This window comes from Sylvia atricapilla, chromosome 1 (assembly GCF_009819655.1).
Source record: "Sylvia atricapilla isolate bSylAtr1 chromosome 1, bSylAtr1.pri, whole genome shotgun sequence".
Classification (NCBI taxonomy): Eukaryota; Metazoa; Chordata; class Aves; order Passeriformes; family Sylviidae; genus Sylvia; species Sylvia atricapilla.
The window spans coordinates 27,016,240-27,040,516 of NC_089140.1; the positions used below are offsets into that span (position 1 = coordinate 27,016,240).

Sequence of the window (24,277 nt, forward strand, 5' to 3'; positions counted from 1 at the left end):
TTACTTCCCAATGCAATGGATTGCCGTTCTTCAAAAGTGCAGGAATGAGACTGACAATGCAACAGAGTCCACGAGAAACTCAGCTCTTCGAGCAGGGGTTAAATGATTACAGATTTGTAACGCTTTCTCGTTTCTAAGCAGGGAAAGGGGAAAGTGCGGAGTGGTTTTTAGAGCTGTTTATTACAGGCGGGGCGCTGAGAAGGAGCCGCTCTGCGCTGACAGTGGCCGATCAGCGCGGCCCAGGCCCCGCGCGCAGCGCCGCTCCCCGCTTCCCCTCGCCGTGCGCACGCGCCCGGGCGGCGCCTGCGCGGCGGGGCGGGCGGCGGGGCGGGCGCGGGTCTGCATCCGGGTCGCCGCCGTGCCCATTGTCTGGGGAAGGGGCCCGGGGCTCGGCGGTGCTGCACCCGAGGGCCCCTGCCCGCCCGCCGCCCACCCGCGCAGGCTTTAGTAAGTGATCCGCGGCGGTTCCGCCGGCCCTGCCCCGCGGGGATGCCGCTGTACCCGCGGAGCGCCCCCGGGCGAGCGGGCGCATCGCCGTCCCTTGGGCGTCTCACGTCCCTTGGGCTGCGCGTCCCCCCCGGCTCTGGTCGCTGGCGGATCGCGCCGAGGCGCGTCCTCGGGGGATGCTGGCTGCTCCGGGGGCGCCTGGCGGCCCCAGCGCCCGCCCAGCCCTCCCGGGCTGCGGGCAGCCCGCGGTGCGCGGTGCCGTGCGGTTCCCGGCGCCTGCAGGGAGCACCAGCGCTCCGCCGGGCGGGCGGACCCTGCCCTGCCTCACCTGGGCGAGCGGGAGCGCCCGGGACCCCGCTGCGGCTGTCGGCTGCTCTCGGGGCTGTCCCTGCCTGTCACGCCCGTGCTGCCTTGTATTTTAAATGCCCTTAGCGATGCTGAATTCTCTTTATGCCACCCAGTAACAACACTTTTTTTTCCCTGCAGTGGACCGCAGTTCGAAGAGGAGACAGGTGAAGCCTTTGGCAGCTTCGCTGCTGGAAGCTTTAGATTATGATAGCTCTGATGACAGTGATTTTAAAGTTGGAGATGCTTCAGGTAAATATGCTTTCTCATCTCCTCGGTGCAGAATTATCTCATTTTTGGTTTATGGTTGCTCATTTAATATCATACAGGAGGCAGAATGCTTGTAGTGAGTCTGCTGGGACTTGGAGCCCCTTGAAGGGAGTGACCTGATTGGATACCTGGGAATCAATACTTCAATTGTGATTATTTTTTTTTGCAACAGAAATCTCATGATTGTGAAACAAGTTTTGGTAGAAACATTTGAGTAGCTTCTGTGCAGATTGCATTAACTGTATCTATGGTTTTTGAGTTCTTCAGTGTAGGGATAATTTTTGGAATATTCACTGTATTTAGTATCAAGAAGAATCTAAAGCCATTTTCTTTTGAACAAGTCTGGATAATAGTTTGTTTTGGACTTAGGAGCTTGACATTTTCTCAAGGTTAATTCTGCTCGGTGAGTAAGAACCTAAAGCAAAAAGATAATGTGTTTTGTTGTGTTTTACAATAGACAAACTTAAGGTGTCCATTCAGATAGAAATATGCAGAAAAGTGTACACGTCTCATAGTAGAGGGAAGTCCTTACCACAGAGTGTTGTTGCTTTGTAGTCTTTTCTATATGTACAGATTCCTGTATCTGCAGTGAACGTTCACAGAAGCTGAAAATAGACAAGATGGCCAAAATAAAATTAGTAAGTTCAAGTATATTGAAGGAAAGGGGAAGAAGGGATAGGACCATGTTGGTCAGTGAACTGCACATTAGATGTTCTGTGGCATATGCTGAGGGGAATAAACAAGAAGATGCAGGAGGTGTGACTGCAAGAAGATGTATAAGATGTGAGGGAAGCATTATGGCAGCTTATCAAAAAACTTGACTTTGTTCTTTCTGCACTGGGGATGCTGGTGTATATTTTGCATGAATGTATAGTGAATGTTGCCATTTAAAGGCTTATTCTTTAGCACTTGGCAAGTTCCTCTGTATTGATGAACTTAAAAATGCTTAATAATCATTCATCCACTGTCAGGTTTAAGATACACCCTAATGCTCCTTCTTTGTGGCTGTTTTGGTTTGGTTGGTTGGTTTTGTTCTCACCACCTCTTCCTCTAGACTTAGATGTATTTCCCTTGGTTGGTCTGGTAGAGCAGGCTGCAGTGGCTTAAGAGAGTAAAACGGATGTCATCTTACCAATTGCATTTTAAGACTTTTGGGGGCTTGTTTCATTTACTCTTTTAATTATGTTCTCAGGCTTTTTGATCCTTTCTTTTGAATAAGGATATAATTTGCCATAAAAGGAAGTTATTTTTAATTACCAAAGAAAAACTCCCTGTTTTGGAACAGTAATGTAGGCAGGATTTAAGGGAAAATGAGGATTGGAAAGGGAGTATGGGTGATGAACACATAATTCAGAACAGTATATTAGTTGGTCAAAAGACAGTCATTAATTTAAAATAATGAATGCAACTTCCTGACTCAGCAGTGTGTGAGTGCAGAAGATTCATTTGTAATTGCTGTCCTTTTTGACTTTTAGGACATTGTATATACTAGAGGGGGCTGGTCAGTATCTAGCCTTGAGTGTATTTGAAATCAATTTCACTTTGAGGAAGTTGAATGGATTTTCCTTTAAATATGCAATTTCACTGAATTGAAACAAGCATATGAGGAAAAACCCAGGTTCTACTTAAATTGTTTTTTCTAATTGCTGTTTTGTGTTCCTATATCTCATGAATTGTTGTTTTAGCACATCTGAACCTCTATCTATCATTTATAGGAGAAATTAATGTTCTGTTTAATAAAACTTAAAATATTGTGAAAACGCTTTGAAGTAGCAAGAGAATTTGTTTGACAACTTACACTTTATTTGAAGATTTTCAGTGTAGGAGAAGAAATTTGTGGGAGTTTGGAGGAGTTGGGGAATAGAAAGTTACTATGAATAAGAGTTTCTTATGTGTCATAAATAAGAGTTTCTTATGTGTAATGAGAGTTTAGACGAATAGTTGCTCAAAATCTGAAGCAGATTTTGTGTACTGGTTTAAAATGAAGCTGATATAACATACTGTTAAATTTGTTTGCAAGTAGTCCTTTTTGATTTGGCTGGAAGAAGCAATTAAATAAAGGGACTTTCTTACACACATATATAAGACTTTCCATGAGCAGCCTGTTACAAATCAGTATTTAATATTTGCTTGAATTGAATTCAAGCAAATTGAATTCAAAATGACATTGTGTAGTTTGCTTACACCAGGAAATAAGTTTGTCAGAAGTAAGAACTACTTTGAGTGTGAGCATAAATTCTACTATGGTAATTCCACAGCTCCATGACATATATTTTTATGTTTATTTCATTACAAATGTACATTTGTGTTCAAAATGACAAAACAAATTTAAAAAGTAGGTTAGAGGATTATTTAAATACGGAGGTAAAAGAATTCTGCAGTTGTTTTCTCCCTGATGACTGTGTTGTGTCCGTATGTGTGAGCTTTAGGATCTCCTCTGATATGTACTAGTAGATGATACTGTGCAAATATATGGGGATTGCATCCAGAGCACCTGAAGTTTTACACTTCATTGTTCTGCCAGATTTCTGGGAATATGCAGTGCAGTAAGGATTTCAGAATTTGCTGTTAAGTGCTTTTAGGAAGCAGCTGGCATTTCTGAATTTTTGTTTTCAGGGTCCTGGCACCTTGGTGAATTTTTTTCTTTATAAAAAATATTGCAAATCACTTAACCTCTGTTTCCACCAAAAAGTCCACAGGCAACATAGACTTATACTTGCAGAGTTGTTAATTTCTTTTCTTTTGGATTTAGGTCATACCAGCAGTCAGTTGGCCTTTTCCACTTAAAAGATCTCAACATTCTGAAATCTCTTTAGAGAAATGGATTTTAGAACTGTTTCATTCTTGTAAATTTACTTAATGTTAATAGTCTTCAGGCCTCTGGGATTTTTGTTATGTTTATATTGAACAAAGTAATTTTTAATGGCTTCTCTGTTTCTATTAGTAATGCCATATTCTGTAATACTGTGTTCTTCTGGTTTTTGTAAACATCTTGAAAAAATTGTTCCATGAGAAAGACTGTCATATGTAATCTTACTGTGGGATCAATCAAGAAAACTGCCCCTTTGGAGTCAGAGTGTACAAACAGGTGACTTGAAGTGATGGTGCTGTAATATAATCAATTTAAGGCTTTTATTAATATCTTTCACAATACACATCAGTTATTTGAAGTTTTGCTTTTAAGTTAATTAGAGGATGCTTTGGGGAGTCCTTTTGTTCATTTTTTTTTCTGCAGTGGGAGCAGCTGGAGATACACTGATGTCAGAAATCAGAGTACAGGTGTAGAATAATTCCCAGCAGGAATCCAAAGCAAGAATTTACCACTTTTCTACTCTCTCATCGGTGAACTCAGTCAGTTTTGTCAGCACATATACTGATATTGAAATCATACAGAGGAATGTAGTGGTCCCTGAACAAGAATAATGTGTGAATTCAGGGACTGGTTCCTATCGCAGTGTAGCTAAGAAGAAAATAACTGAATACTGCCTTTGAAGAACTCAATCTTGTCACTACTTCTGCTACGAGTCTTCTTGACTCAAATTTTTACATACATTCTTTTTTGGGGGGGGGTTTGTGTGTTGCAGGTGAAGCCTGATTTGCATATGTATTGTGTACTATTCTTGCAGTTGAAGTCAGTAGAAGATCTGTTTAAAACAAGTATGATCTACATAAATGCATATATTATCTATTCTTAAAAACCTGTGTCTTAATCTAGAAATATAAAGTTGCAAATATCATTATCTTTGTGTAACTTGTTTCCTCTTAGCACAATGGAGATTACACTTTTGCTTTCCTGTACAGCATATTATAATATAAAGAAATGTTTGTGACGGATAAAAATAATGTAGTGTTTAACAGTACTGAAATCTTGATGAAGAAACAAATATGTTTGGTTTTTTAGACTAAACCTGAATGATAGGCAAGAGTAAAGTTGTAAACTGTTTCAGTAGACAGTGAAGGTAAAAAGAAAATATTGACTAGTTAATCATTAGTAAATTATCATGTCTTTCCATATTAATGTGTAGTTTCTGAGAGTGGAATTCACAAGGGCTTTTTCTGATTGAGAGAATGAAAAATGCCAGCAGTATTTTCTTTTGGAGTATCTCCATCCCAGGTAAAACTTTTGCCCATACAGATGTCTGCCACCCTAAGTAAAACTTTGGAGTCACTGACAAGATTTTTGACTTCTATTTTCTTTGGAAGCATTGGGATTTCTGTTATTTCAGGTGCTTGCTGAGAAGCAATTGGTAGGGCACCCAATTTCATCAGTGTTCTAACATTGTAAATGATGCACTTCCTAATGACTCAAGCCAAAATTTGTGATCTTTAGTTTTGAGTGGTTTTCAACTTGAATAGACACCTGTGGGAACCAAGCTAGCTGAGATGGATACTACCTTAGCTCAGGTAGTTTATGCAGAACCCATAGACCTGAGACTGTGGGAGGCGGGATATGGAAATTAAGATGCATCATTCCAAAATAGGTCATGTCTCTGGTTCTGTTTCTCCATTGGTTCAGGACCTTTACAAAGTCCTGTCCCTGTCCCTCATTTGGGATTGGACCTTTGCCCTCAGGTAATCCTATGTATTGTTAAGTTAACCATGCCCCTGGGTTTTTGGACATTGCCCTTCGGACCAGGCGGTGTCTGTGTTTGTTATTTCACTACCATTAAAGTTCTGTTTTTGGGCTCTGCATCATTCCCGCTCCTCCATTTTCTCCGCACTTTTCCCAGCCTGATCAAACCCGGGATCTCAGTGCTGACTGTGACAAGTGGTGCCTGAACAGGGATTCCCCACATGAGGGGACCTCTCAGGTTTGGTTCAGCTGGGTCTTAGCCAACCGATAGGGCTTTCCTCTCTGCTGGAGATTATTTTTGTCAGGCCTAACATATTTCAGAAACTGTGACAGACACTTACTGAAATGTCATAGGACATAATTATTGCTAGTGGAAAAGTGAGGAAGCTGCTTGCTAAATGACTTCCCTTTGCTCCCTTTTTGTCATTTTTTCTATTAAATTAAATACTTGTTTTCTGAAATGTGTAGTTGTAGTCAGTTTAGTCTCCTGGTCTGCTCAGTCCCCTTCTGCAGTTAGTAGATATGAAATACTTTTTTTCAAAACATTATTTGAGAAGACAGTTTCTCTCATAGAGCTCTAACATCTTAATCTGTACTGATTCAGTTTTGTGTGCTCTTAATCATGTTATTTTGGACAGTTCAATTTTTTTAACTGCCAGCATCACTGATGTTGAATTGCTGGTAGTCTACCAGTGTTTAATCATCATATACAGCAAAAGAGCATAGAAAAACAGGGGCATATATCTAACTGGTGTGTTAGATTCTCTTTCTTGGAATTATGTTGCAAGGGAAGTATTAAGCCTTTAGTTCTTGCTTATACTTTTATTGATAGCATAGTGGACCTCTGTGTCTAATAGACAAATGCCACAATTTTACCAGTTACACGACTCGGCCTTTGGTAGTTTAAGTTTTTATTTTCTATACATGATCTAGGTTTTTCTGCCTCTTTTTTTTACATCCGGTTATTAATACTGTAGCTTTCTAGTTAGTTTAAGCATTTCCTTAAGGTATTACAGGGTCTTTATTTGTGATGTCTAGATCAGATATGTAGGAAGTACAGCCACTTTTGTTCGTTTGGTACAGCACATGTGCCAGGGATTTTTTGTGGTACTGGAACTGTTCTTCTGTATAGAAATTGATGGCCAGAGGCTGTTAACAAAGACTTTTAGTAGTGCTTCCCACATTTCCCATCCATCAGGATTGCACACACTCAGGGTGAGGGATTGTACATGGTGCTTAACATGGTGTTTTAGCAGAGATCACTAGGTAATTTCACATAATCACGTCAAAGGCTAGTTGTTTGCCTTATTGTGGGGGGATGAAGAGGGTAAAGGACCAGTAGATAAGATGGTGGTGGAGTGACATTAAACTCTTCGCATCCTGGTTTTTGTTACTGCTCTCAAAAAGAGGGGATTGTAAAGGCCACCGTAGGATCTTTGTCACATGGTGGCTAGATCATTGTTGGATAATATTATTTAGTAGTAATAACTTGGTAGTTGCTTTCCATATGGCATGGTCAGCTTTTCAGTGTTCCAGAATCCTTGATTGTATTCGTTGTTAGTAGCTTTGCATACTTTGGAAAGACTCAACCAGATAGGATTTGGTGCAAATAGAAGAATTTTCTGAAATTATTCCAAATGCTGCTTGTCTACTATTTGGAATTTTTAAAGCTTTATTAGTGGAAGAGGCAAGTCCAAAATTGAGTCCATGATTGTCTTTAACCAGCTTATTCTTTAGAGTTCGCTTAAAGCAATCAATAAAGCTGTTTTTTAAAGAGCTGCTTATTAAGTGAAATACTGTATTGAAGAACCAGACTGTCTCCTGTGTGTGGGTGGCCAGGTGCTTTTGTAGTGCAGCACTTGATCCCTCTATACATGAGTTTTCTTAGGATGTTGAAAATAAATATTAAAAATTGTGGGGTGTCATATTTTAAATTGTTTGTTAAATGGTCCTGCAAAAAACCCTGGGAGGATTTTTTTGTTGTTGTTGACTCATATAATGATTTCAGTAGGTTTACTGTGAAGTCTTGTGCATTGTACATATTATACAAGACTCCAAGGCTGAGTGGAGTGTTTCTTTATTACACTTTTTATATATGTTAATTCTGTAGCATAATACTCTGTTCTTTTCAGGATTATCCTCTTTAGATTTGGCTGCCACCTGCTGTTGTGCTTTGTAGAGCTAAAGATACAAGATGTAGAGGAATAAATGATGTCTTTCTCCCAACTGTTATCTCTCATATTTGTCCTCAGTAGAACTCTGTATTCTTCACTATTTGATGGTGTATCTGGCCCCATCTTTCACTTATAGTGGCTCTACTTCTCTCCTGTAGGGAATGACATGATATGGTTGCCAATTTGAAAGAGCCATTCTTTAAGCATTTCTTTCAAGGAGAAAATTGTATATTGCAGCCTCTTCCTCAGTAAAAGTGCAGCTGACAGAAGAAGACCTGCAAAAATTGCTGTTATCACAGAATAGCTCTTTCTAGAAAAGCACCTATCACAGTGGATGCATTCAGATCAAGGAGAGATATCTCATCCTATAGATATCTCTGGTGTGTATATGAACATATAAAGGAGAGTAGAAAGCAAAATGTGCAGGCAGAAGGAAAAGAGAAATTGAAGGAGAGAAGTGAGTGAAAATAGTGTTTATTTGCTCTCTGCTTTAAATTATTGCATTGTGTAGTATTGATGTACAAGAATCAATGTTAGTAAATTATAGTGCTGTTAGAGATCAAACTGTACTGAGACTAAGATTCCCTCCAAAACAAAATGAAAGCTTAAATTGCAAGAAATTTCATAAATAAATATAAAAATAAAATAAATAAATATAAAATAAATGCATTTTATAAATAAATAAGACTATTTAGAAATGCATCAGCACAGTTAAAGCATCAAAACAAATGTCTGTCATAGATTTATGGTGGGGAAATAATGAAAGCCCAGTTATAAATTTCAGTTAATTTTAACATGGCAAAATCTTGTATTACCTTATTTACAGTAAGACAAATAGTGCACATAGGCACTTGACACCTGTGAAAGGGATACATGATACATTTTGCTTTGAGCATACATATGGCATTTAATCTGTGATATGTCTAGTATATGAGAGTACAGCTTTGGGAGTTACTTGTAAGATGTTTATGAAAACTGGCAAGTATCATAGAATTTTAGAATTGTTTAGTCTGGAAAGACCTTTGAAGGTAGAGTCCAACTGTTATCCTAGCACTGCTAAGCCCACCACTAAATTGTGTCCCTTTAAATATTTCCAGGGGTGGTGACTTAACTGCTTCCCTGAGGAGCAACCTCTTCTGTGTTTTTCCTAATACCCAACCTAATCTGCCCCTGTTGCAAATGGAAGCTGTTTCACCTTGTTCAATCCCTTGTTATATGGGAGGAGAGACTGACCCAACCCCTTGCTACACCCTCCGTTCACACAGTTTTAGAGAGTGATAAGGTCTTTCCTGGGCCTCCTTTTCTCCAGACTTCTGCTCCAGACCTTTTGCCAGCTCCATTGTCCCTCTCTGGACACACTCCAGCCCCTCAATGTCTTCCTTGAAGTGAGGAGCTCAGAAGTGGGCACAGGATTTGAGGTGTGGCCTCACCAGTGCCAAGTACAGGTGGACAGTCACTGTCCTGGTCCTATGAGCTGCACTATTGCTGGTAGAGGCTGGGATGCCTTTGGCCTTCTTGGACACGTGGGCACATGCTGGGTCTTGTTCAGCCAAATGTCAACCAACACCCCCTACCCTTTTCCACGGGGCAGCTTTCCAGCCCCTCTGCCCCCAGACTGTAATGCTCCATCGTCTTGATGGTGTTCAAGATGATCTGCTCCATGACTTTCCAGGGTCAGACTGGCAGGACTGATGGAAGTTCCCTGGATACTCCTTCCAACTCTTCTTGCAGATGGGTATCACATTTTTTTAACTTTTAATCATCTGGAACCTCCCTGGTTAGCCAGGATTGCTGGTAAATGGTTGAATGTGCCTCATTTGGGCCCACAGACCTGTGTGTGTCTGAGATACATAGCAGATCACTGACCATTTCCCCTTGGATTATGTGTGCTTCATTGTGCCCTCTGTGTCTGTCTTGTACTTTAGGAGGATGGATACCTAGAGAACAATGGATCTTGTTGCCAAAGACTGAGGCAAAGAAAGTATAAAGTACCTCAGCCTTTTTCTCATCCTTTGGCGCTGTATCCTTCCTCATTCCATAAAGGGTGGAGATTGTCTTTAGCCTTCCTTTTGTTGATTATGTATTTATTATATTTTATGACAGTAGTCAGATTAAGTTCTAGTTGGCTTTTTGCCCTTCCAGTTTTCTCCCTGCAAAAAAATTTTCTCTCTCACGTCATCTGTAGTTCTCTTGAGTTGCCTGCCTCTTCTTCCAAAAGCCTTAAATTCTCCTGTTTTTTCTGAGTTCCAGTCATAGCTCTCAGTTCTCTCTTCAGGCACATCAGTCTTTCTTCACTGCTGGCTTGTCTTCATTTCCTTGAAGAATGTCCAGCCTTCCTGGACTGCCTCTCAAGAGGCTCTGCTAACTGTGCCTCTCAACAGGGCATCATCTCTCTGAAAGTCTGGGATAGAAGTTCTGTTCACCCCCTTGCTTGCTTCTCTGAGAATTGAAAATTATCATTTCAAGTTTGCTCTGCCCAAAACACATCCAGTCATCACATCACCCACAAATTTTTCTCTGATCACAAGTAACAGGTCCTGTGGGGAGTCTTCACTAGTAGGCTCCCTCATTGACTGTGTCAGGCAGTTATCTTCCACACGCTCCTGGAATATTCTGGACCAGTTCATCTCTGCTGTATTATGTTTTCAGCAGACATGTGGTAAATTGAAGTCCACTATGAGAATGAGGGCTAGTGGTTGTGAGACCTCTCCCAGCTGTTTACAGACTATTTCGCTTTCCTCTTCATGCTGGTTGGGTGGTCTTTAACAGACTTCCACCAGTATTGCCTTGTTGGACTTTCCTGTGAGTCTTACCCTTAAACAGCTATATTGTCATTACATCCTAGACAATCAAAACACTCCCTACCATATAGGGCTACCCTGCCACCTCTCCTTCCTTCAGAAGAGTTTATGGCCATCCAGTGCAGCATTCTGGCTGTCCATGTTATCTCATGTCTACATGGGTGGCACATATGTCATAATTTTACTGCTGCTCAGTGGCTCAACGCTCCTCCTGTTTGTTGCCTGTGCTGTATACATTGGTGTAGGGACCCTTCAGCTGGGCTATTGATGTCACCAACTTTTTGGGGGAACAAGTCCTAAGTCTTACCATGACCATTTCCAGTCATGTCCATGTTTTCTAACACATAATAACCCTTGTGTCTTTACTGCTGCAGGGATCTCCGTTCTCCAGCTCCACTGAGGCGACGGACCAAAGAAGCTTTTTAGCATGTTGTCCCCCAAACAGCGGTGTACTGCCCCCAGGCATATCTCTAGGGAGCCTGGGTTTATTCCTTTCCCCTTTCAAATCCAGTTTAGTCTTTCAGTGGGCCCTGCTAACTCCTATGCAAAGATCCTTTTTCCTTTCTTTGTATCTTGTGTGCCCTGTCTGTTGCCAGCAGGCCTGGTATCCTATAAACTAACCCATGATCAAAAGATCTTTAAAGATAATCACAGTCAAGCCCCTGCCTTGGTAAGAAACTTCTTTCACTAGATGGGGTTGTTTAAAGCCCCATCCCACGTGGCCTTGAATATTTTCAGTGGTGGGGCACCTACAAGTGCTCATGGAAAAGTTTCTTGTGTCCAATCTAAACTCTACCTTCTTTCAGTTTAAAACTGGTTCCCTTTTTCTGTCACCACAGGCTTTGGTAAAAAAATCTTGTAAGCTGTGTTCTCCCCAGAGTCTTCTCTTCTCCACGCTGAACCACCCCAACTCTTTGAGCCTGTCTTCATGCAGTGTTGTAGCCTTCCCATCATTTTTGTGGTCCTTCTGTGGACGTACTCTCTCTTAACAAGGAAAGGCTGAGAGAACTAGACTTGTTCATTCTTAAGAAGAGATGACAGAGGGCACCTCGTTTATGTCTATCAGTGTCTGAAAGGAGGGTATTGAGGAAGGACCAGGCACTTTTCAGTGCCAAGCAATAGGACAAGAGGCAGTGGGCAGAAACTGATGCACAGAAAGTTCCACTTGAATCTGAGGAAAAGCTTTCTTAGTGTGCAGGTGACTGAGCACTGGGGCAGATTGTCCAGAAATGTTGTGCAGTCTTCCTCACTGGAGATAGTCAGATGATACACAAGAACTGTCTGGATGCAGTCCTGTGCAGTGTGCTCTGAGATGACCACTGTGGTCCTTTCCAACCGTACCCATCCTGTGAGTCTGTAGCCAAACAAAGTACTACAACTTGAAAACAATTTTTTTGTTTGTTTGCCTGTTAGTTAATACTGGTCTTATTTCTTATGTGTGCCTGAGCCATGTTCTACTCTTTCAAAACTTAATTATCTTGTACTTTGATTACTACAATTAAGGCTAGTAGGTGTGGAGAAATGACAGCACTATGTTTTTCCTAAAGACTCTAAAAACAACTTGTGTTTCTTCTGAATCTCTAAATGTTAGAATATATGTTGGAAACTTTTAGCTTCTATTAGCTTGTAAGGGAGTGGGTAGCTTTGATGTCCTAATCAGTAATAGTTGCACTTACAGACTTTTTTGTCAGTAGTTATATAATCTCCTCACTGAATTCTTCTACATGCAGATATATGCAGAAGAAGGTAAAATTGACCATTATATTGAAGTAACAACTGGCTAATCAGTGGCAATGTTATTTGGGGTGGAAAAAAATGCTACATGAATTGACACACTGTGCACACTTACCTCAGTGTTTGTTTATTTGGATTTATTCTGAACTGAGTGTGCAGAGAAATTCTCTGTGTAAGGTGATACTGAGTGGTAGAGATTTTTGGGTTGTAACTAAAACAGTTAAGATGTTGGTTTTTTTAATTTGCAAGCATTGGCATGTTTCATCTTTGTGTCTGTATGACAGTGGATCAAGAACTTGGTGATGGCTTTGAGCAAACTGAAAACTGTAGCCACTGCCTAATTGATCTCTGCATTGGATCATGAAACTATATTTTCTTTTCAAATTTTTAAAAATATTTTCTGAATTTTCCTTCCATAGAACAATACTATGAATGAAAAGCAGCAGGTCCATATGAAAGGAGAGAGAGCAAAGTGAATGCTGTTCAAAAAGTTTAACAAGTTCACTTATCATTTTTCAGTTTTTTTACATGTACTTGATAGCAAAAAGTGTCTTATTTAATATAAAGATTTTATCTTTTTTCTGTTGCTCATGTTGGCATGTGTTAATTAATGAAGTAGTGAGTACACACAGAACAATACCATATGAGCGGTATAAGGTTAATGCACTATAGTGCAGCTGCAATGCTGAACGAGGCATAGTTTATGTGGGATTAATAAGTGAACTAATCTTGGAAATCAAAACAGCCCTCAAACCTAGAAAAACAAAGATGTATTAAAAATGAAGGTGTGGGATTATCCTTTTTATTAGAACTAGTTATGTAAACTCTTCATTTTGTAATTTCAAACCTCTTCTGTTGGATAGTTATTTAATTTTGAAGATGCAGAAAACACCTCCAGAAATTAAAAACTGGAATGCTCTTTCTTTAAGATGTGACTTCACATGGAAATTACTCTGTGCTACTTCCTTTTGTTAATATGAGCTGCAGTTCAAAGGAACATATAATGCTCATTTAATAAGTTCTACCATCTTTTTTTTTTTGCATCTTAAAATGCACTCATGTTTAACAGATTCTCAACATAGCACTCGAAGTAGCAATGTTTGGACACCAGCTGAAAAAATAGGTGGAATACCTTATGAGGGAGGAACATGCATCATTCTTTTGTTTAACAACTTGCTTCAAGAGATTTTATTTTTGGGGGTACATTTGTGTCGGAACTTTTTTTAAATTTTCATATGCTCAACAGATTCTGAAGGAAGTGGTCATGGGAGTGAAGATGCATCTAAGGACAGTGGTGAAGGTTCCTGTACTGAATCAGAAGAAAATATCTTGGAGGAGGAACCGGCAGAAGAGAAAGTAGAAGAAGAACAACCGAAAACCTCCACTGAAGAAGTGCCAACAGCAGACAAAGAGGTAATTAAGACTGAAAAGAAAGAGCCGGAAGATGAAGAAGAAAAGCCAAAAAAGAAGAAAGAGAAGGAGAAAGCAGCTGAACCTGATGCTGTGGCTGATGAGCAAACAAATGAACCAAAAAAATGGAATTTGCGCAGGAACCGACCTCTGCTGGATTTCGTATCGATGGAAGAACTAAATGATATGGATGACTATGACAGTGAAGATGACAATGACTGGCGGCCTACTGCTGAGAAAAGAAAAGGGAAGAATGCACTGAAAAAAGAAGGCAGTGATGGAGATAATGAAGATGATGAAGATGATGGGAGTGGAAGTGATGAGGATGACAATGATGAGGAAGGTAATGAAGAAGATAATAGCAGCACGGCTAGCGATGGAGGATCCAAGAAGAAGAAGAGTAAAGTTCTTAACAGGAATAATGCAGATGATGAGGAATTGACAAATGATAGCCTGGCTCTTTCACAAAGCAAGAGTAATGAGGTAGTGCAACCAACTTTCTATAATATATCTGTTGACAAATGGAAACTACTCCCCAGTAACTATTCTACTAATATTAATAGTTAAACTGATTGGCTGGACTTATGTTCACACAATAATAAGTGAATAATAAGTAGGAAAAATTATGCTAAATAGGCACTACATAGTAAATAACCTTGCTTGGACCATTTGACCAATCTAATGCCACTAAAGTCATTAGTGGGACTTCTCTTGGCTTTACAGTGATTGGATTAGCTCTAAAACAAACAGGAGGTCCAGTATGCAAACCAGCGTGTTAGTGAGACTTCTAGTTCTGTTTTAGTGTAAATGTTTGTATACTTGTAATGTTATGAGAGCTAAAAGCATCTGTGACATAATCATAAAATAGATGAATGAGGCATTATTCTTTGCCCTTCTCTGTGACAAACAACAAAGTCTGAACAAAGTTCCCTTATTGAAGAATTTTAAGTAAAAACCCATGCACACTAGGTTTAAAATCAAATAGAATAATGATAATAATTATATGTTGGATTTGCTTATAATAGTCACAAATGAACTAATTTCTTACCATACTAAAAGCATTTGAGTGCTATAATTATTATATTAAATATCTTCTGGTTACAGAATGTGAATATTATATATGTATAAGTATTTAGTAAAGTAACCTTTTTTCCCCTATGCACAATTACAATTAGTTGCCTTGAATATTGTGCCTGTTGAAAAATTAAGATACCAGGTTGTCACTGTGGCTGACTTCATGTTCTGCAATAGCAAAATTCTGAACAAAATAAAAAGAATTGCTATAGAATCTATATTCAGTTTTCAGGATATAATCACAATGTCAACCATTTGAGAAATGCTAATGTATTTAAAGTTCTACTGTTCCCTTTTAACTTAGTTTAAATGTGTAAAATGACAGGGAACTAAACAATATTTGGATTTGGTTCATTTTAGATACTTTGATAGGTATTACATATATATATTTATATATTACTGCAAGTGAGCTGTGCTGTTTTAACTTCTAGTAATAATGGGATGGGATTGGAAAAAAAAACATGATTTGTTGGGGATTTTTCTCTTTTTTTAACTTGCTGTATAGGCATCTTCTTTCCTTATCAGGCTCTGTGATTTTAGTATTATTACCTGTATTTTCTTGGCTCAGGAGCTGAAAGTGCTCTACCAATACTAATGATCAGAACTTGAAGCAGAGAGAGGCAGTTTTCTTTCAGAGTTGCTTCCCTTATCGGAATGGAGATGTGTGGCTACATTCTTAGTGATACATTCTTCAGTTTAATTTCCATTGGCTTGGAAGAACAGACCTGTTTCAGAAACCTAGAGCTGTCTCTGATGTATCTTCTTTGAAGCTTCTTAGTATGCATGGATATCATATTCTATTCTTGCCTTAGATTTAGAAGTGATCAGAACATAAAATCAAAATCTGAAAATTTGAAGTTCAAATTATAATTTTGTAACTGATAATTTATCAAGAAGTTTTGCAAAAGTGAGTATCTATAGACTGAATAATAGACTGTAATTTTCAGATTTCTGATACTCAAGATACTGTATTGTAACAGTATACTCTCCACTGCTTCAGTTTTTTAAATAATTAAAAAAGGAAAACGAAAAGAAAATATCTAGCAGACACATCTAGCAAAATTTCATCACACTGCAGAAACTGAGTTCTTAGAAAACAGGTCTTAGATGTTCAAATCCATAATAAATTCAGGAAAGGATGTCCAAGTAATTAGTTCTGAGCATATTGTAGTGTTCTTTATATGCATTCTTTCTTTCTTTGCTTTGCTTGTTTTTGGAGGATGGAAACTGGAGAGGGTGTTGGGGAGGGGTTGTTTGGTTCTTGTTTCTCTGTGATTTTTATTTGTTTACATTTTAAAAAAGTTTTTTGAGGTCGGCATATACATTATTTTAACATGTGCTGTAATTAAATGCTCCATGCTTTTCTATTGTATTATACACAAAATACAAACTTAGCTTTCTTTCCTAAGGTCAGGCATCATTAGTAGGTAAATGGTGCTTTTCTGTTTTTATAATTATTACCACTTTATAGGACTCTTCTATTCTCAGTGAGGTGGTTATTGTATTTTTAATTTTTAATTTTCAGGCGTATAGCTTGAAATGCTCACTTTCTTCATTAGCACCACAGAAATGAGAATTACATAGTGATCCATCTGAAATAGTTTCTCCCACTTCAGTAGGCAGCGGGTCTAGTTCTGGAGTTGCAGTAATTACTATTACCTGAAAAAGTTTCCATGTTTTGGATGAGTCTCTCAGGTGTTTACATAGAGTAAAAGCAGAGGGAGCAGCACTTTCCAGATCCCTCTGATCTGTGCCTGCATAAAAAAATAAGTTGCTCAGCTGCTCTCTTTGACCTGGTAGCTGTCTTCATATGAGGTGAACCTTAATGGTTGGGGATCCTAACATTGGAACAAAAATTTGATACATTCAGGTTTTTTTGGTCCATATTTGCATATGTTCTATATGCTTAGATAGCTAATGTTATTTCAGTGTTTTTACAATGCATTTCTGTTTCTTAATTTAAAGTAATACTTTGGGTTTGTTTTTTTTTTTTTTTTGTTTTTGTTTTTGTTTTTGTTTTTTAATTACCAGACCTTGGGCTTCTATAGCAGTAGAGATTACCAATGTCTTTTAAACTTCTCCCAGTGAAGCCAAATAAGAGTTTAAATCAAAGGTACTGTCAGAAAAAGCTGATCTTTGTATGTGACATGCATTGGAGAAATCTGTGCCATAGCACAGTTCATCTGCCTAAGTTAGGGAGCATTTGCTGCCATTTTTCTATTTGTAATGTGAATGGTAAGCTAAACGTGGGTGTTTTGAGTAATGATGGGATACAGTAATGTCAAAGTTTATTGCTTTCCTCAAAATGCTTTGTCCTAAAAGGAGAATGTTGGAAAAGATGCTCCATTATTCTGAACTCTGTATCAGAGAATCTTCTGTTTTTCGCAATTAGTTGCCTTCCTGTAAGCAGGGTGACTGTTCTTTTCTACTTCTACATGAGCTCCTGTTCCCATAGACATAGTATTGGGGCTGTATTTTATAAATGGGGGTTGGAATTAGAAAAAAAATGTTTGAGAGAGCGCTTTCCACCCTAATTTCTTTTTTTGGATGCTACAGCAGTTTTGGAATATTTTCACATCTTTGACATTTTGAATGGTACCATTAAACTCTCAGCCTCTGCTTTGAAACTGTTGCTGTTTCTTTGTACTGCAATGGTTATTTTTCACTATTGTGCTTATTTTCATACTTCTTTATATGCCTTCATATTACCAATAAAGCTAGTTTAAGCTCAAGTATAAAAATAAATGAATATGTATGGAGGCCAGGAAACTGCAGAAGACAGTGGCTCTGTCTCACAATGATAATAGTAAAAAGACAGTGTTTATTAGGAAAACTAATTTTCCATATAACTTTGTTTGGTTTATGAAGCACTTCTCTGTGTTTTCTTAGAAAAATTCTCCATGAAAACCCACAGTCTATTTAAGTCCATTTAAGAGATGTGGTTCATGTTTGTAGTTTGCCAGAACAGGGGAAATCCTTACTCCTGTATATAATGAGAAGAACATATAGTTTTAATAAAATTTGGTTTTGCACAGACGCACATAAATTTGCATTAGAACAAAACCATACAGAGTTGATGATTTGTTATATTTTATGTAAGTAAAATCTTGGCAAGCTTCTGTTAGCTGTGTATTCTTGGATTTTTCAGATCCATGTGGCTTTTTAAATTTTAAGAAGAGGAAGCAACTTTTCTGAATGTTGGAACACTTGAAAGTCACCTTTGGCCTTGTTTTAAATTTTTATTTGAAATGGTTTCTTAGGTATTCCATTTTGTAGAATATAAATGGTTCAAAGACATATGTTTTTGTCCTGAGGAAATAACTCTCCTCTGACCTCTGGATCTTAACAAGTCTATGGATTGCATTGAGATCCATGCATCTCAGCTCTTGTATTCATGGAGGAAGTGTTTGAACATTTTGACAACAGAGAAGCTTCTAGCCTCTTGAAAATGTTCGATGCTTTTTTGATTGTTGTTCAGAAATTGATCAAATAACAGATCTTCTGCTTGCTTTAAATAAATTTGAAGTTTTTAGCATAATCAATGTGTCTCCGTTTTTCAATATTAGGATTCATTGATCCTTGAGAAGTCTCAAAATTGGAGTTCCCAGAAAATGGACCATATTTTGATTTGTTGCGTTTGTCTTGGAGATAACAGTGAAGATGCTGATGAAATAATCCAGTGTGACAACTGTGGAATAACAGTGCATGAAGGTAATACAACCCTTCATTCTTGTTGCAGGAAGAGAACATATGCTTTGCTTTTAATAAAATTTTGACTTGCTTTCTTTAAATAAAATCTTGCTGTGCTGGAGAGTATTTTTTTCTGTAATAGTGCATTGATCTTTTTTAGTGGCGTAATGCCCATCTTCTACTTCAGCAAAAAAAAACCATAAGAACCTCTGCAGTCTGCAGATACTGATACAATGAATGACAGTCTGCAAATATTGGAGCTCTAGACTGTATTTTCAGTGCTTTAGGATATTCTATTAATGTGTTAATTCTGTTAATACCTATTTCAGTATATGAATTTGATTGCATAATTGGGATATAAGACAATGAGAATAGGAGGCCTTTTAAAAGGAAAGATTATTTCACCTATATTTTTGCTGTACTAAAAGGGCAGAGAGAAGGGGAAGAAGAAAGGTATTTTCTGCGGCATTTATTTATAAGTGAAAACAGCTAGTCTTGAACTTCCTCATAATTTTCACTGACATTTTGAAACAGGGATATTGAAGTTAGAACATACTCAAGTTCTTGTTTTGCCAATTCCTTCAAAATCTGGACTAGGTGTGTGTAATAAATGTAGATGATCTGGTTTTACAGAAATACTCAAGAATAATAATTTAGGTCGATGTATGGAATCTTAACAGCTTTACATAGAAGATGAGACTGTATTGAGTGTGGTTGCTCCTTCTTTTGAGGTTGGAAAGTAGGGGATATACTAACACAGAGAGACACGCCTGTTTTGTTAAAAAACAAAACCCTTTTTTCTCCATTAATCAGGTTGGGTCATTTTTTCCTTATATTCTGTACTATTTTAGGCCTTCACCCCTTTTTTTAAGTTTTCCCAGGAAAATAAAATTAAACTATTCAATTCTTGAAATAAAAAAGAAAATAGGCTTTCATTCTTCAGAAGCATTTATTTAATGTGACTGCCCTAATTTAATTTTTTTTGATCTGTTTAGAATATCTTTCTAGATAGGAAGTGGTCTTATAAATCCCATACTCACACTTCAGTTTTCTCATACAAGATAAAAAACTTTTCAAAACAGTATTTTTCATGCGTTTGGGTGTAGTTCAGTTCTTTGCTTGACATCACTTAGGAAACTGAGGATGAGATTTCTCTCCTGTTATTCTCATGCCTTGCACTCTGTGTCCATGTAGGGACTTTTAACTCCTAAACCTGTTTGGTCTCTTGAAGAGCTAATCCATGCTGTCAATGTTGCTCACAGAGCAGATGAGTTGACCTAACTTATGATGAGCTGGATCACACTGCAAGTGCCTTTGAGGCCTTACTTCCCTTACTTAGTCAGGTCTTACTGCCTTCTAGAAGTGTTAGGGTCCTAAATTTATGTGTCTTGCAGAATTCCTTCTTCTGTATCCATGAAGTTTTTTGGAAAGTGATGTGCAGAATATATGTGATTTCAGGAGCTGTGGAGCTCCCTGAAAATTCTTCCACAAAATTTATTTAATGATTGTAGTGATTGCTGAAGTGAAGAATGATTGTGATAGGAAAATGATCTTCTGCCACTTTGGAATGAAATGATGGCAAATTTGTGTTACATTCAGAAGAAGTACTTTAAAAATCCCCAAAAGATCACTTCATCATTTTGCTTAGTTCACTAAACTTCTGTCTCTACAAAGGTGCGATTATAGCTGGCTTTCCTCTAGAGGAAAGTAGTTCCGTAGTTCAAAAGTCACTGGAATTTTAGTAGTTCAGAATCTGTTTAAAAGTAATTGCTGCTATTCTTTTTACAGTAATCCAGGCAAAGATTCCTTGTAGTCCCACTAATAAAAAGGGTGCAATGTGTGTTTCTTTTTTTGTCATTGCAACAAAGGAAAATAGATTAATTCAAAATATTTAATTTGTTAATTTGTCCTGATAAATTCTACAGTGTGTACCAGATAATTGACTGTAGATGTTGGTTATTTTTTCACATTTGTAGTTCAATGTTTAGTTAGCTCTTTGCAATTCATTTTAATAATACTTGAAAATGTATATGAAGCAGTTATGAAGCTCTGTTTGAGTAGGTGAAGTCTTAGAGAAAAATAAGCAAGTTGCATATATGAAATTAATTCATGACTGTGATAAAAATGCAAATTCCTGTGGCAACAATTTGAAACTGAACAATTTGGAGTTTTACTTGACACTTTATGTGTATGTTTCATTGCTAGATATGTATGAATATAGTTTTAATAGAAATGGACATCTATTTTGCTGTGTTTTTTCTGTACTTGGATATTTTATAATGATAAGTAAGGGCAAGTGCTATTTTAAACCTGAGCTTTTTTTGATAATTCGTTTAAATAATTGCTTGCAACAAATAGAAGTACTACTGTTGTGATTAAACCCCCGTTAGCCACCAAGCCCAACACAGGCGCTCGCTCACTCCCCCACCAGCAGGATCAGAGTGGGAAGGGTCAAAGCTGGAAAACTTGTGAATTGAGTTAAAGACAATTTTAACAGGGAAAGCAAAAACCATGCACACTAGCAAAGCAAAACAAGGAATTAATTCACTGCATCCCGTGGGCAGTCAGGCGTTCAGCCACCTCTAGGAGAGCAGGGCTGCATCACATGTAATGATTACTTGGGAAGACAAACACCATCACCCTAAACATCCCGCCTTTCCCCTCACTTCATATACTGAGCACGATGTCATACAGTCCAGAATATCACTGTGGTCAGTTGGGGTCACCTGTCCTGGCTGTGTCTCCTTCCAACCTCCCATGCACTCCCAACTTCTTTGCTGGTGTGGCAGCAAGGGAAATAAAAGAGGCCTCTGCTCTGTGCACAGCAATAACAAAAACATCTCTGCATTATCTTCACTATGTTCAGCACAGATCCAAAACATGGCCACATGATAGCCACTGTGAAAAAAATTAATTCCACCCCAGCCAAAGGCAGAATAGTTATAAAAAAAAAATAGAACCTTTGAAGCTTTATTGATCCAGTGATCTTACATATGCCCATATGTTCAGTGACTTGGAGATTTCTGCACTCCTGCCCAGTGGTCACTGACTGACTGTTTACTTCTGAATCCACAAGTAATATGTGAAGACAGCCTATGGTTAAGAAGTTGCAGTCAATGCAATGCAACAGTTACTTTTTGGTCCTGTTTGCCTAATCATGTGACTGAGCCGAACTAAATTGAAAATTAGCTGAAAAGGCAATTACTGTCTAATCATATAAACATGGCTTGCAACCTTGAGAATTATTTTTTAATGTTAATAGAAGCAAGGTTTACTCTTAATAGCATTGGCTTTGATCTGTACTTTGAAAATGTATATTCAGATCATAGACATAGGCTGTATTTATACTCCTTTGTACTCTTATATGCAGCTGCCTGGTAGTTAGAAAAGTAGTTCCGTAATGAGTGAGTGTGTTTTGTAAACACATTGAAATCCAAGGATTTGTTTTTATTTTTTTAGTTTTCTTTTAGTAGGTAGATTGCTATGGCTGTGGATATCATGCTGTGTCCAGAAATTCATTCTAATATTGGAGCTTTTTAGTTTTTCAGAGCACAGTATTGAATGAAGAGTCTCCTGTTTATCAAGTGGATAGAAATCAATGCAGTGATGTTTACATGCACTTAGGAAATATGCCCATTTCCTGCAATCTGATTTATTCCAAAATGCCCAAAGCAAGCTGGTGGAATACCACAGGGGTTTTCTTCATAGTTTTTATATGCAGTTTCAAGTGGTGTTCTGATTGAGCCTGTTTTCTTCTCTGTTGCATGGTGAATAATTATGTGGAAGGAATGCACTCCTTTCACACCCAGCTGGTGTGAAAGGGTCCCACATAATGATATTGACAGTTTGATTGTTCTTCCCCTGAAGACCTTATTTTCTCCTTCTGCTTGTTGACTATTACAGAAAGTGTTTTGCTTCACAGGGAGGAGGTCTTGCATCCTTGACTTATGCCTTGGTGCTCTGTTCAAGTGAAAGTTTCTGTCCACCACAGAACCTTTCTGGTGAATCAAAGAGATTTTTCTATGACAGCCACCTTTGTTTTAATGTGAAGTTATTCATTAGCTGAGAAAATACTGCTCTGAGTAAAATCTACTTCTTCTGGATACCAGGGCTCCCTCCTGGGTATTTAGTGCTACCACCTTTTCCTTTTGAGGACTGGTGCAGAAGCTGCCTATTTAGTTGTATTTTGGATTGCTTGCCTGCATTAATGAGCTGTTACATAAGGTCTTCCAGGGAAAAACAGGGGTGATAACTTATCTGGGAGCAACTCTGTCAGGGCTCATATGAAAGCAGCAACATGGCCAAGAGTTAGAGGGAAGTTTTCATTCAGACCTGAAAAATGGACCCTTAATAAATACCTTTACTTGACTTACTGATGAGTTTTGAGATAGTGAGAAATTCAGTTTAATTTCTAATACAACTGTTTACTGTGTGATGTTCATATCACCTACATCATTTGTCCAAAAGCTGTCTTTGCACTGCAGACATGTGTCCAAAAATCTGTATTTAGCTGAGTAAATAACTGGTTTGAATTGTAACTGCCTTTAAAACTGCATAAGTAGCGTATGTGTAATGCTAATTTCATAGCCACTCTTACACAGTGCATTCATCTGTTAGTTTGAAAAGCCTGTAATTAGTTCATAAGTCCATCAATTAAAAATGTGTTCTCATTTCACATATAAGCCTATCACTGTCACATCCTCACTCTCCCTGCAAAAAAAAGAGAAAAAATCTTTCTTACTGTATTTGGGCAGTTGCTTTTCAGAATTTTTACTTCTGTATGAAGATAGTTGTCATTTCTTTTTATAAAAGTCTTCTGTAGACACCAATCTGTCATTTTGGATAAATGTGTTTGTGCTGAGATCTTGTAATAGCAGGACACCTCCAACTGTGTTGTCAATTTTTTTGACATCTTGATTGCAGTATGTCTGAAGATGATGCCTGGCACACATCGTAGCACGTGCCACGAGTGTAGGTACTACGCTTGCCAGTAGTTGCCCCTGGGTTAGTTGCTGAGAATTAAATGAGAAAAGTTCTACCTTTTTTGAGCAGTTTCTTTTGCATTTCCTGTCTTTGTTTCTTACTGTACTTTGATGCATATGTCAGAGATTAAAAATTCTCTTTCTAAAAGCAAGTGTAGTTGCCCAGTTGCCATATGTTCTACAGTGTAGTAAAACATTTTTGCATTTTCATTTTGCCCCTTACTGTGGTCTGCTGCTGTCTGGCATAAAAATCTGGTTTTCAAATTCATGTACTTTAGTACTCTCTATTTACTAAATAAAAATATTGTTCTGAATTTATTATGCATGAAATTATTAATGTATTTATTTTAAACTGTTGGTCCAGTTAATAATTTAATGAAATATATTTTGAATACTGAGATCTCACAGCGTTTAATTTTGTAGATAGAGTTTACCATATAGTTTGTGTTTCAGAGTATATGTAGATGCAGTTGGTGTATCCAGATACCCTCTTAAGTAAAAAAATTATCTTCCCAGAGAAACAGAGGACCAGCTGTGGCCGTGACAAGAACTAGGTCCCTATTCCTGTTTCTCTCAGTGGTATAAATTTCAGAACAATTATTTTAACGGTATTATTTTAAAGTGTGTGCAATTTCTTTTCTTTGACAATCACATGAAAATATAAGCTACTGACAGACTAAAATTACTTTAAAATCAGGGAATAAATAGTTTGTTTTCTGTATATAATGGCAAACAATCAACAGACAACTTGGCTGTAATTGTAATATATAGATGCCA

At 38.1% G+C, this 24,277-nt stretch overlaps 1 protein-coding gene across 3 annotated transcripts in view; it reads left to right on the forward strand.

Moving 5' to 3' along the window:
• The first annotated feature begins 314 nt into the window (after positions 1-314).
• Positions 315-24,277, forward strand: part of PHF14 (PHD finger protein 14) — a 161,567-nt gene continuing 137,604 nt past the window's right edge. For all 3 annotated transcript variants that reach the window (XM_066318054.1, XM_066318063.1, XM_066318071.1), the window contains exons 1-4: positions 315-447; positions 934-1,044; positions 13,591-14,237; positions 18,395-18,539. In XM_066318054.1, coding sequence (XP_066174151.1) covers position 447; positions 934-1,044; positions 13,591-14,237; positions 18,395-18,539 — 904 coding nt within the window. In that variant the 5' untranslated portion in view covers positions 315-446. The remainder of the gene's footprint in view (positions 448-933; positions 1,045-13,590; positions 14,238-18,394; positions 18,540-24,277) is intronic.